Here is a 13,408-nt window from a genome sequence, read left to right on the forward strand (position 1 = left end):
TGCAGGTTTTACATAAAGTGTAACTCTGTTTGAAGGTAATTGACGTTGAAAGTACGTTGAGTTGTGCGATCTCCGGGAAGTTCCACGTGGGTTTGGTGAAACTTGGTGAAGTGTAAGTGTCATTTACAGTTGTACATTTTATACACTGATGCTGATATAAGTGGGTTTATGGTTGTTAACATGATTTATTTTATGTTCTCTGTCGATGGTCATAGCCCACTGCCGTATTTTGTATTGTGTTTTTTTTAATTTTATTTCTCTGCATTTTATTTTTATTTTGCCTCTTCATTCATTCCAACATTTGGGTGTTAGAGACTGTTACAAAATCCAGCATTTGAGCTGTTACGGGAACGACCCAGTAGCATACCACTCTGTAAATTGAACTGTACATGTGGTCAGGAATAAACCTGGAGCTACAGGAACCCCTGAAGTAATTGTGTCCTGTGTGGCATCTAATTCCACGGGCTACATTAGCTATTTGATTTTTTTTAATTTGTACTAAAAAAGCCATGTCCTCAATGATTCATACTCCTTAAAATTGTTGCAAATCTTTGAGAAATTGTAAGTTTCTACATTATTGCAAATGGTCTACCATGAGAGAGCACTATAATTACCTATAAATCACTTATAATTAAGAACAGCTTAAATATTAGTTCTCTAGTCGGTTAGTCTACTCCAAGTCATGGCTAAAACTTACCCAAAGAACTTACTGAGGTGTTTTCAGGTGCCAGTGGCCACTGTGAAATGCATAATAAAAAGTACAAGGAGTTCCACACTGTAAAAAAACTAAAAGGGCATAGTAGGAAGACAAAAGTGACCCCTGAGCTGGCAACAATGGTAGTGCGAGGGGCCAAGTTAAATCCAAGGATTACCACTAAGGCCATCCTGATGAATTTGGAATTCTGCAAGACATAAAAGCTCACATAGCCTTTGCAGAAGCTCACCTGGACATAGAAGAATGCTTTTGGTAATCAATTCTGTGGTCGGATGAGACAAAGATTGAGTTGTTTGGACACAGGGACATGGCTTTTGTTTGGCGAAAAAAAGATGAAGCATTCAACCCCAAGAACACAATCCCCACAGTCAACCATGGGAATGGTGGGAATGTAATTCTTTGGGGGTGCTTTGCAGCCAATGGTCCAGGCAACTTTGTCAAAGTAAATGGCATCATGAAAAAGAGGACTACAATGACATTTTTAAGGAAAACTTCAGGTCGTCTGCAGAAAACTTGGCCTTGGGCAGCATTGGATCTTCCAACAAGACAATGTTTCTAAACATACAGCCAGAGTGGTCAAGAAATGGTTAACAGACAACAATATTAATATTTTGGAGTCCAGACCCGAATCCCACCGAGAATCTGTAGAGGGAACTAAAGACCCGAGTGACGGCAAGGAGACATTCCAACCTCAAAGTTAATCGCAAAAGAGGAGGGATCCAAAATCCCAGTGGAGACATGCAAAAAGCTTGTTAGCAATTATAAGTACTGTTGTGATGGTAAGTAAAGGCTTTGCCATTGATTATTGAGACTTTGGAAGGGGATATGAATAAATTTGGACATGGCAAAAAACATAAAAATACTTCCATCTGCAGTTAAATACGACCGTAGCCATAAATAAAATGAAAACAGAATTTAAAGTGGTCTAGTTTTTGCAGTTTTTTATGTTAAAAACTTAATTCAGTAAGATTTATTTTATATAAGTTGCTAAACTGGTCTGTCATAGTTAAACACTCAACTGTTGTTGACTGATGACGTTGAAATTTGCACCTGAAAGTAGTTGGTTAATCTATGGTTTTATTCTTATCCATGATGAATTTAAGGTCTGTTGCAGAATATAATGGCACCCAAGAAACAGATAAAAGAACAAAATACATTTTTTTAAAAACATGTTAAGACCCTTTATTCATATTAACATCTTCATTAATAGTCCAGTCTGTTGACATTTGTTGATGTAATAATAAATTAAGCATCATAAAATACGCTATCATCACAAATAGTTACACCTAATTTCTTCACCTAAAGAAAGAAGACACCTTCAGGAATTCAGAAATGCATTATACACAAAAGTACTGGGACCTGTTCTAATATGTTTGGGAGGGGCTGTTTTTCATGTTGTGGTCTTTGGTCAGGATTGATCAAGACAATGTCTGCTTTTCTCCTAACAGTTTCTCTGTGTGAAACTGGGCTGTGTGTGAGACCTTCTGTGTAGAAGAACACAGAACAGGAATTAACATTAGATCCTAATCAATCCTGTGAGAGTTAAATAATCATATAAGTTATACTGCTGTGCCTCGTAAATGCTCACAGCGTCTCTCGTAATGGGGAGACGCTACACCCAATTTCACCCACCTGCTATTAAAGGGATAGTAAATGATTGTAATACAATACACTTGATAAATTTAGGTAATATTTCCTCAAGGTTTGCTAGTTCTTTGTTTTGTAAGTGCTATGAAACAATATTTGGTTTTGCTACACAGCTCTGGCTCTGTAAATGGTAAACAAAGAAAGTGGTGTAGACCTTGCCCAGAACATTGTTCGAGCCAATCAGTAACAGCTGGGTGGAGGTAGGCAGAGGAAGAGAGAGTTCTATACACTGTCACATTTGAAAGTGCTAGACTCTAGGCACTGTGAAGAAGAAGAAATGGCCGAGAGAGGAAAAGGCCTGAAGAGTATAAACAGAGAAGCCGTTGTGGTGTTCACACTATGTGACTGATCGGTGACAGGATGTCACACACTACACAAGCTGACAGTGGCTATGTCACCCGACGCTGGTCTCCAAACCACGTTTTGTCAAGAAAACACACGTGAAATGTGAAACGGGAAATGACGCAAACCTACAGACAAAACAGCTGTTGTTTGCCAGAACAAACAACGTTCTTGCGCTTTTATTTTCATATCACTTAAGAGGAAGTGGTTATGTGAGTAACTGTTGCTGTCATGACTGAGATCTATTTCAGCACCAGCCTATATCAATTTATTTGTTTATTATTTTTCTGCTATCAAAGCAATCTTCCCACAGGCCAGACATTATTGCTGGTGAGCCAGTTCTGTATGGTGGCATTAGCATAACAGCTAGGTGGTTGCCAGTGTGGGGAAGGTAGGCTGCTCTGTGAGAGTATTTGATGTTTGTGTGCATCAGGTCTAATGTGTTCTCGCCTCTTGTTGCAAAATCTAGTTCTATCACCATGATAGAACTTTGGAAGGGTAGACTTTACACTTGACTGGTTAAAGTCGCCTGCAACAATGAAGAAAGCGTTAAGGTGGGCTATCTGTTGCTCACTGGTGATGTTGTGAAGTACACCTTCTTCACATTAGCACTCAGTGGCACATTAACGGCCACAATCATGATCGCCGTGTTAGCCCATCAAGCTTAATCACTGCATCTGTGATGTTGTGATTTAGCCTCTGTAGAAACAGACACACAGGAGTCTAGAATTTCTCCAAATTTTTATATATTTTACTCTCCAGAGAGTGGACATTTGCCTAAATGGTTGCGGGGACTGCTGGCCTGTGTGAGTTAGCAGTTAGCCTGGTTTGTATCCTCCACGCTTGCCTGGCTTCTGCGTCCTGTTGCTTCTCTGGTTCTGCTCCAGGTGAGGTGGGGGCCCTCCAGGCCCTCTGGGCGTAGCAGCCCAAGCTCACCTAACACAGTCTGCCAACTGTCCTTGTAGTAGAAGTAGTGCTAGTCAACAGTACCCTGACTGCTGTTAGGTACCAGGATGAAGTGTGTAGGCAGTTCCTGGGTGACGAAGCGCTGATGCCACTGACTGGCCCTCACGTTCCTCAGACCTGAATCCAACTGAGAACCTCTGGGACACAAAGTTGTGCCACAGTCTGTACAGGAGCTCACTGATGCCCTGATCCAGGACCCCATCTACTGTCTCATCAGGAGCATGTCCAGACGTTGTCAGGAGTGCAAACCGGCACATGGGGGCTGAACACACTTCTGAGTCACATTATGAGTTGCCGTGATGAAAGTCTTGCAGGTTGGATCAGCCTGTAATTACCGTTTTTTTTACTTTAGTTTTTCATTGTGATTTTGAAACCAGCCCTCAATCGGTTGGTGATTATGTTAAGTCATGTTAACCAATCTCAAATAAAAGCTTACCTCAAAGTAATCAATTTACTGCTGCAGTATCTAATCTATATGAGCTTGTTAAAAAATACATCCTACAAAATTAAATCCTGAATCTTTGAATATGCAAATATGTTTTAATTTCAAATGTTTAAACACTGGACAAGCTGCCTCCTATGTTGCATTTTCCAGATGTTTAAAGTTGAGCTCGTTTGAAATCCTTTATATCCTGTTAGGACGTGTTGCGGCTGACTGTCGACAAAGGAAAAACATCTGCGGTAGGCTAAACACAGGAGGAAACTGATGACGCGCACACAATGATACTGAAATACATTTCCGACAAACCGTTTAACTCATTTACTGTATTTCCCATTTCACGGTGATGCACAACGGTTCTAATTAACTGCAACGGCACCAGACAACACAGATCCATTTTAGATTAAAAAAAAAGTGGTCAATAGAAAATTTCACTTCCTGAGCTCACCCTACGCCCATGATCACTCAAGCCAAATGAGGTGAACAGGTGAGTGCACCTACTTCTAACGCGTCCCACACACCCACAAACACACCCACCACACAAGTGCCAATGCAGTGTGCCAGTACAAATGAAGAACATGAATATGCAAAACAAAAACCTTACATTTATGGCTCCTACAGGAAGTTTAATCTACAGCAATGCATCATGTTTGTAGCATCACTGTCCTGTGAGAACCACGTATCTCTAAAGTCAGAAAAACAGTCTGTTTTCAGCTTTGTGTTGATGCATTTTCCCAGTTGATCTAAGTTGGGTTTAAATAGTTTATGTAGCTTCAGAAGGAAGAGGAACTCTTCATCCTGCAGATTATCACTAAACATTAAAATCACCACATTTGGAGATGCATGGTTTTCACTGGACAGGAAAGGGCTGAGAATCTGAGAGACAAGCAGAGTCAGACAAATGTAGTGGAGTGAAAAGTATAAAGTTGCATAAAATGAAGCTCTGCTGACATTTAAAACGGCAGACTTGGAAAAGGTATTACTTCATACTGCTTCATCTGAACCAATACAGGAACACTTTCAACATCTTACCGACACACTACTTAGCTAAACAGGATTTCTACAGATACCTACAGTTTAGGCATCACTTTAGTAGAAATATTTAAATCAGGGAGGAAACTGAACTGGGTCTCATCAAGGTTTTATAATGGGACATACAGCACAGTGCTTGAGTAAATGTAATTACATTCCACCACTGCAAAACACCTCTCCTCCAAAAAGTTTTTATTAAAAAACAAAAACTGCAGTAAAATATTGATCATGTTAGAATCGGTCCAACACAGTAAAATCTCTTTAGTTTCTTTTCTCAGAGTTTGAACAGACAGAAACATCAAAAACAGCCACGACATACAGTTTGACATTTTTCATGTTTTATTCAAACGTTTGGACAGAAATGATTCAGCTCTGCAGGAAATGACACGATACAAGTTCATCATCAGTTAGAAACATCAACATACATGACCTTTCAGAGAACTCAAATATCACAGTCAGCAAACACTCAGTGTCCAGTTTATTAGGAACACCTGAAACTAATGCAGTCTGACAGTCCTGCAATAAATCTCCTTCATCAAGGTTTTAATGTTCAGTTTGAGTTCAAACTGTTTCAGAGACGTGTTTCTGTGATTCAGCCTGCACTCACTGATATACATGGGGTGGACAAAATATCAGAAACACCCGTCAATAAGGCAATACAGCTCAGCAGCACAACAAACGTCAGCCTCCAAAATGACCATGAAGTCGATTAAGCATCACATTATAACCTTTTTGAAGGAGGATTTATTGCAGGACTGTCGTTAGTCAGCATTTGACACTGGTTTTGTAGTTCAGTGTGTAACTGTACATGACACTTCCTCAAGAAATAAAAAGAAACAATAAAATGTGTCTCAAATTTAATAACCCAAATATTAAAATAAAACAGTCTCATTATATATATCTCACTTTAGCTACAAAATATTCACATTTACAGCATTTAGTTCAGTGAACTCATATTTCTGTTAATGCCTGTGTCTCCCTCATTTAGGATCTTTAAGAAATACAAGCAGTCTGATAATATTTGGTGATGAACAGTATTTATACAGCAGTTTTGCTCATCATTCATCCATTCACACTCACTCACGCTGTAGTGGCAGTGAGCTACCATGCTAGGTGGTACTCTGAGTATTGGGAGCGAGATGCTCGGGGGCACTTAGACATCAGGAGCCTGAAGAAGTTTAAAATGATTTGATCTCATCTTGTCTGGACTATTACAGATCTCTTTATTCAGGACAGAAGTCCCTCTCTGTCTCCGGCTCATCAAACAAGCTGCTGATGGGATTTTAACTCATTATAGAAACACAAACATCTTCCATTCTTCACTAGCTGCCTGTCAGTTTTACAGGTTCAGATTTCACGGTGAAGCTCCTGAACACATCACAGACGTTTGAACCTTTTCTGAGCTGCAGCAGCCTGAATTCCTCATTCAGGGGTCTCCTGGTCGTTTCAGGTCACTGATGTGTGACTTTTTTGGTGCAAGCCCCTTAGCTTTGAACACGTATATAAAACTGTGTTTTAATCGTTTAGTTTAATTAATTCCCTTTTAACTTTGTAATGCCTGGAATGAAATTAATCTACGTTGACAAAAGTGCAAGAGTTAAAAGAGTTGCATAAAATAACCAGAATATGAAAATTAAGGAACAAAAGCAACCAAACACAAAGTGCAAGAAATATTAATATTAAAAATATAGAGTTTTTTATTAAGTCAATCTTTTATTCTCCCACAGCTGCCCATGAGTAAAACTCAGTCACACCACATATCAGGATTTAATTAACAGAATGATTCATTAATAATCAGTTCTGTCTGCATTAAAGGCCACTTGCTCTCTTCTGTTTCACCTTGTTAAATCCATCCTGTCTGCTAAAAAGAAACTACTCCTGTTACACAACCGACCTCATCATGTTGTAAATAAGTTCAGTTAAAATTTCATGCCTGCAATACATTCAACAAAAGTTAAGACTCAGCCTTTGCAAGTAAGGATGGGTTGTGGCTCACCTGACGCTGGTCTCCAAACCAAAAATTGACAAAAATTTCAATTGCAAAACTGGCACAATTTGAATCTTTACCTCCCAAATGTTTAGAAAGCGTTATTAAAAGGAAAGCTCATGTAACACAATGGTAAACATGACTCTGTCCCAACTTTTGAAATTCTAACTTTGTAAAGGTAAATAAAGGTTCACGTGAATTTACAAATCCCAGGTTTTTGTTTTTATTGCATTTTGGAAAATGTCCCAACTGTTCTGAGAATGGTGTTTGTAATTCTGTTGAAGTAATTCATAAAAAATGTTGCTTCTTTTATGCATTATTCCAACAATATATGTCCAGGGAAACTACAGAATGGTTAATGTGTAGATATGTTATAAGGAAAGTTAGTGTAAAACTTTTTTGCCATGTTTAGGTGAATTTTAAAAGTTTTACTTGAACCAAACTATGTCGTACACGTTGTCTGACCACATCTGAAGGCAAAAGTCTTGTTTTGTTAGAGCGGTAAGTCTGCAATAAGTCAAGTCAAGTTTACTTCCTGTTGCCAGTAGGTGGTGCTATGACATTACGTGAATATTGGCATGCAGATGTTTTCAAGGTGGGATTCTTATCAAGCATGTAATGTTTGGTACAGATGTGAGCATGTACACTGTAGTTATAACGGCTTCTTGTTTCATAGCATCAATATTTGACGCCACACCACAGACACACCATTCAATGAAAACTCACAGATAGCAAAACTTTTCATGGTCACTGTCTTTAGATTGCACAGCAAAAATTTGATGTCCATCGTATCGATTCAGTAGGAGGAGTTTGTTAAAGTATGGAGCCTGTAAATTGCCAAAAATTACCATTAAATTTAAAAAGGCAAACTTCCTGTTGGGTTTAGGGCAAAATATCTCCTCAGTATGGTCTAAACTCAAACTGATTCTCACAAAAAGTATATACACAACACACACACACACACACACACACACACACACTTACTTGAACAGTCAACTGCACAGCACTTAAAGCTAGTTAAGTTTCTTGATCAGGTAGCTGCGGTGAATCACAGGGATCTTTGAATTGGTGAATCTGCAGGATGAAAAACAAAATTTTATTGAAGAAATTCTTGATCCTGGATGTAAATACCAACAGAATGTTTAATAGGTCATATTATCTATCATATATATCTTTTTTTATGCATGTAATAAGTTTGCAAAGTGGAGTCTACCCCTTCAGGGAATTAACATCTCCCACAGAAAACACAGCTTCCTCAAAAACACCAGTGGAAAAACACACTGAGCTGAGCTAAAACCTCTTGCTCCAGTTTAAGATGAGAAGCTGGTTTGGAAACAAAACAACTCAAGCAGCAACCTCAGGCTCTCAGGAGGGAAGACAATACAGAAGTAACTTAAACTCGCATTCTTTTTCACAGTCAGCAGGGTGCGACTCTTCTGATTGCTAAAAGAGGTCCAGTTCCATTAGAAATAATGGTAGAATTCGGTAACTTCTCACCTGATTGATTAGCTCATTAAACACTTTCATAATGAGTTTATGGCGTCAATCGTTAGTTTCAAGTCTTCTTCAATAAAACATGATGTTCATTTAGATTTAAAGTATGGTCCCATTTAGAGGAAAATAGACCATAAATCAGCGGTTGATTTAGGGCGGGACTGTCTGTGATTGACAAGTTGTTACCATGGCGACCTGTAAATCATGCTGTGACTCATATCCGCTACTCTGTATAAATTTAACCAGTTCTGTTGAAAAGGGTGTTTTTGGGTTGGCTGTTAATTTATACGTTTTGTTTTAAGCCTGTTTTTTGCTATAGCCAAAAGTAGCAATTACCTAGCTAGCCAAGCGCCACCATCTCATCCAAAAATGGTCACGTCCGGTGCTGCTGGTAGCAAAAAAATCAACATGGCGGCGGCCAAACTGCCAAACTCAAGGCTTTAAAACAGCAGTCTACAAACCAATGGGTGACATCACGGTGACTATGTCCACTTATTTTATACAGTCTATGCTACAGCTGAACTGAGGCCTGGTTACCGGCATGTCAGGACCCGCCCTACTCTGCTTCTGATTGGCTAGTAGTCCTTACCTAGGATCTGCGCATGTGCAACTCAGATCAACAAAGATCAAATAGAAATGAAATGTTTCGATCCATAGTTAAAACAGAGCGTTCAACACACAGTGGTGAAATGAGGATTTGCAGAAATGTGCAGTTTGAGAAAAATATGGTGAAAATTAAACTACGTAAACGTATTCTGGTACAACCATTAAATAAAATTGTGAACCTGAAAATGAGCATAATATATATATAATGCCTGAAAAGATAAAACTGTCAAGACTCTAAACATAAGACACATGTAAAGAATTTGATTTGTTGTCTGCTTATGGTGAAAATGTTGATAATACATATTATTTAAACTTACCTCACTGAGCATTTTCTCTCTTATCAGCAACGCTTGGTGTAAAAACTATACCATACAAAAACACCAGCCAAACTACCAAGAACTCCACCAATAATCACTGCAGTGCGGATCTCTGAAACAGATGATAAAAAGTGAATGTAACTCTCAGAAAGTAGCTGCATGTCATAAACAGCGGACTGAACATCACAGCCGACGCAAAGAACATCTAAAGGTGTGCACGCTCCTGAAAACCAAATCCAGGAGTAAAAGAGTAACGTTATTTCCTGTTGCAGTAATCTGATGGTCGAGATTGTGGTCAGGATGCGAACTACGGGGAGCTCGGCTCCTCTTAACAAGACTGTAGCTCCCCTGATGGATCATGTGTAAATAGATTTCTACAGGCTGTGTCAGGAGTATTCAATTAAAAGTCAAAGAGATCCAGTTAGAGACAATTATAAGTAAACTAAAGGCTGCATTTAAGAAATAAGAGAGTCCAAGTCAAGTCTCAAGTCTCTCATGGTTATTACTAATGTTGTATCACCTGCTGCGTTCAATCCAGGCTGCTTATAAAACTGCACAGCTGTAAAGGATTCTGTAACTGTAACCTGTTTTTCACTTACAGAGCACAACTGTGTAACGTGCAATGCAATTAAATACAGCTTAATAACAACTGCAATTCAACACACTCCCCAGACTCTCAAATCAGTGTAACATTATAACTAAATAAAATATATCACCACAAAAATATGTGGTGATGACTGCGTTTCATCAATGAGCACAGCAAAGTGTCTGAAAAGGACCTTACGAGGCGGACGCATAAATCGGCAGGACAGATGTTGTAGGCTACCTGCCAAGATCTGCATCCACCTCTTTTCTCAGCATGAGTTGGCGTTACCACCCGCGAGGTGCATGCAATTCTCGGCAGGCATGCAGAAATCGTCATAACACCTGTGTTTGTTGTCCTCTCTCAGGTGTGGCCGTGCGCAGCAGATGCTATGTGTCATGTAGGCAGGTTATAGGTAACAGAGGGAGGGAATAACAGCAAGCTCATCAGACGTTTCCTAAAAATAAACGTTGTTCACGAGTCCCGCACCTCGAGTTCGAGTCAAGTCTGAAGTCACTGTATGTGCGACTTATGTCTCAAACGAGTCCCCATCTCTAGAGTCGATGGACTCGTATATAGTAGGCCCGATGTCATATTGTGACACATGACAATCGACCTTTTGTCATCTCGGTATGAGAATGTGTTGCTAATGCAATTCAACACAAATGTTCTGCCATTAATTTGCTTTAATGATGGTTACTGATGGGGTTGTTCTGGACTGCATTATATTCAGGTTTTTTCATATATTCTGACCCCTTGTGTGTCAAAAAGGGAGAGCAAAAATTTTAAGGATAATGTAGTTGTGTTAGTATTCAGGCTGAGTACAGAGGCCAAAACGCAGGACGCGAGCAGGATCAGATTCAGATGCTGCATGGCCGCACAAACAAAAGTCTTCCGGTCAGGAACAAACAGAGATACAGACCAAACCATGATAAAACAAATATTTTTATAGTATTTTGGAAAATGTCCCAATCTGGAAATGGGGTTTGTAATAAATGCTGGTACGTGTCTCCACTTTAAGAGGTGATGTGTAGTTTCAGCTTTATGACACAGCCATGGATCCAGATTCATTGTTTTTGACTGATGTCAGGCCTCTGGAGCCAAACTTACAGGTAGAGAGCGCTATTTCAAAATCAGGACTCACCTGAACTGTCTTTTAAGACACGACCTAAAGACAAAAAACAAACGCATGTTAGAGTGCATCAACTTGGCAGACCAGTAGCCTAATACTGCGCCAAAAAATCTGAAAAGTGTTTCCCTATTTATTCAACAGAATTCAGACGGCTGAAATTGATTTGTGCAGAGTAACATCAGTGACAAAGTGTTGTAAACATGAAGCCTGTGTGATAGAGAGGTAATCTCTCCAGATGTGGCTGCAGCTCTGTGGGGACGAGGCCCTGCCAGATGTTTATTCTGACTACTCGACTAAAGTCCATCTGGGACTCTTAAACCAGTCACATCAGTAAATAAATATTTAACTGTTTAATGAAAATACTCACCAACAACAAGCTCAATGTGGAATCTTTGTCTTTGCTGAAGATCTGGAAAATCACAGGTGTAGTGTCCACTATCAGTCAACTTTGTGTTTCTGATGATGATGGAGGCGTTGCCGTACTTCAGCTCATCTTGAAAATGTGAGACGCGACCTTTGAACTGCTCATCTTGTCCTGAACGGCCGATATTAGAATGAACGCGTCCATCATAGAAGAAAATCTCCTTCTCACCATCTTTCCTCCAGTCAAAGAGCTTTGACATAATGTCCTCCTTGCTGCTGAAGGAACAGGGTAAAATAACATCACTGCCTTTCTTCACTTTGATGACCCCTGGCCCTGGAAGATTGAAACATGTATTAATCAGTGTTTACAATTAATTTAATTAACTTAAGACAGGCAAAAGAAGTCAGTTGTTAGAACAAAATATCAACTCATAACAAGAAACTTGTCTTGTTCTTTGACCTTGTCGAGCACTTTGTTCTCCAGGTAATTGTATAATTTATTATCTGGAGTTTTTATCTTTTATTTTTCTTTTTTCTAAACCTTATTACTCACAGCTCTTAAGTTTCTCCTAAAAGACGAAGCCTCAGGAATAATAATTAATAACATTTAACCCTCTCTCTGTTTTGAAGAAGAAAGTCTAATCAAGCAGCAATGGTGCTGCATGCAGGTGTGGCCTATACTCACTTTGTTTAATCTATGGTTTTATTCTTATCCATGATGAATTTAAGGTCTGTTGCAGAATATAATGGCACACAAGAAACAGATAAATATTTTTAAAAACATGTTAGACTCTTTAATCATTTTAAAATCTAAATCAATAGTCCAGCCTGTTAACATCTGTTCAGGCTATATGGGCAGACTGGAGAGAGAGAAACGTGTGGTGTAATCTTGGTCTGAGTACACTTATAATCAGAAGATGCTTTGTCCATCCGCGAGTTTTCTTTTGCTTTCTGTATCTGAACATAAAGCGAGAGAGGTGGTAGGCGGACAGAAAAAGAGGAACAACTTTGTCTACTTCTCATGTATTTACTATTCCCTACATGGTAGCGACACGAGTTTATATTTGATCAGAAATGTCAGTGATGTGTCGCAACAATTAAAAAGGTTTCGACAAGAAGAGTTTCTGTGCAGGACGGAGACGCTCCGAACTTCCAAAAATGATGCAGAATAATGCGCATGTGTTACACTGATGCAGCCTACTAATCACAAAGATGCTGAAATAATCAATGAATCACCCGTGTTGTGGGCGATGTTTAACATCGGTCTGTACTAATTATCAGGTTATTAATTAGGCGATAGTCTATTAGTTTTCTTACCGTGTTCATCAGCCAACGCTGGTCCAGACAGAGACAGGAGACAGAGACACACGAGAGGAAGAAGCTCCATGTTTGTCGAAGTCATCTGAACATTAAACTTCACAAACGGACACTTCTGGGTGTGTCCCGGCTAACTTCAGAGTTTGGAAGCGAAAACAAAACTTGGTTGGTTTTGTTTTTAGAACAGCCGCTTGATGGCGCAGAAGAGCACAGACACTGCAGAGACAGCCCAGAAATATTCAGGAGGCATCAATAGTCACATTTCACTTTATCAAACGTCATGATGTAACAACAAAGACACCTGTTTGATTATGTTTGCTCCCAAACTGAAAACTGAATCCAGGCAGGGACATCAGGTTATTTGCATAATAAAACAGCATTTCACTTCTGCTCTGAAAGTTTAAGTGAAAGTTATTGGTCGGAGCTTTCTGGGTATGCACATGACTAAAATCAGGCAATCATCAAATG

General features: G+C 39.3%; 1 protein-coding gene across 2 annotated transcripts; it reads right to left on the reverse strand.

The window, feature by feature from the left end:
• Nucleotides 1–5,462: 5,462 nt before the first annotated feature.
• Nucleotides 5,463–13,408, reverse strand: LOC123987307 (immunoglobulin superfamily member 11-like). 2 transcript variants are annotated; one of them, XM_046076067.1, is made up of 5 exons: nt 12,941–13,408; nt 11,628–11,951; nt 11,273–11,296; nt 9,546–9,657; nt 5,463–8,202 (listed from the first exon to the last, which is right to left on the reverse strand). In XM_046076067.1, the coding sequence occupies exons 1-4, from the start codon at nt 13,023–13,025 to the stop codon at nt 9,569–9,571; spliced, it is 522 nt and encodes a 173-aa protein (XP_045932023.1). In that variant the 5' UTR covers nt 13,026–13,408; the 3' UTR covers nt 5,463–8,202; nt 9,546–9,568. The 2 variants fall into 2 exon arrangements, with proteins under 2 accessions (XP_045932023.1, XP_045932022.1); XM_046076066.1 differs by having other exon boundaries at nt 11,628–11,957.

Source organism: Micropterus dolomieu, linkage group LG18 (genome assembly GCF_021292245.1).
Source record: "Micropterus dolomieu isolate WLL.071019.BEF.003 ecotype Adirondacks linkage group LG18, ASM2129224v1, whole genome shotgun sequence".
Taxonomy (NCBI): Eukaryota; Metazoa; Chordata; class Actinopteri; order Centrarchiformes; family Centrarchidae; genus Micropterus; species Micropterus dolomieu.

Coding starts and splice junctions, on each gene's coding strand:
- LOC123987307 (XM_046076066.1), bottom strand. CDS start 13,025: ATGACTTCGACAAACATGGAGCTTCTTCCTCTCGTGTGTCTCTGTCTC. Junction 11,958..12,940: donor AGCGTTGGCTGATGAACACG/GTAAGAAAACTA, acceptor TCAATCTTCCAG/GGCCAGGGGTCATCAAAGTG. Junction 11,297..11,627: donor CCACATTGAGCTTGTTGTTG/GTGAGTATTTTC, acceptor TTTTGTCTTTAG/GTCGTGTCTTAAAAGACAGT.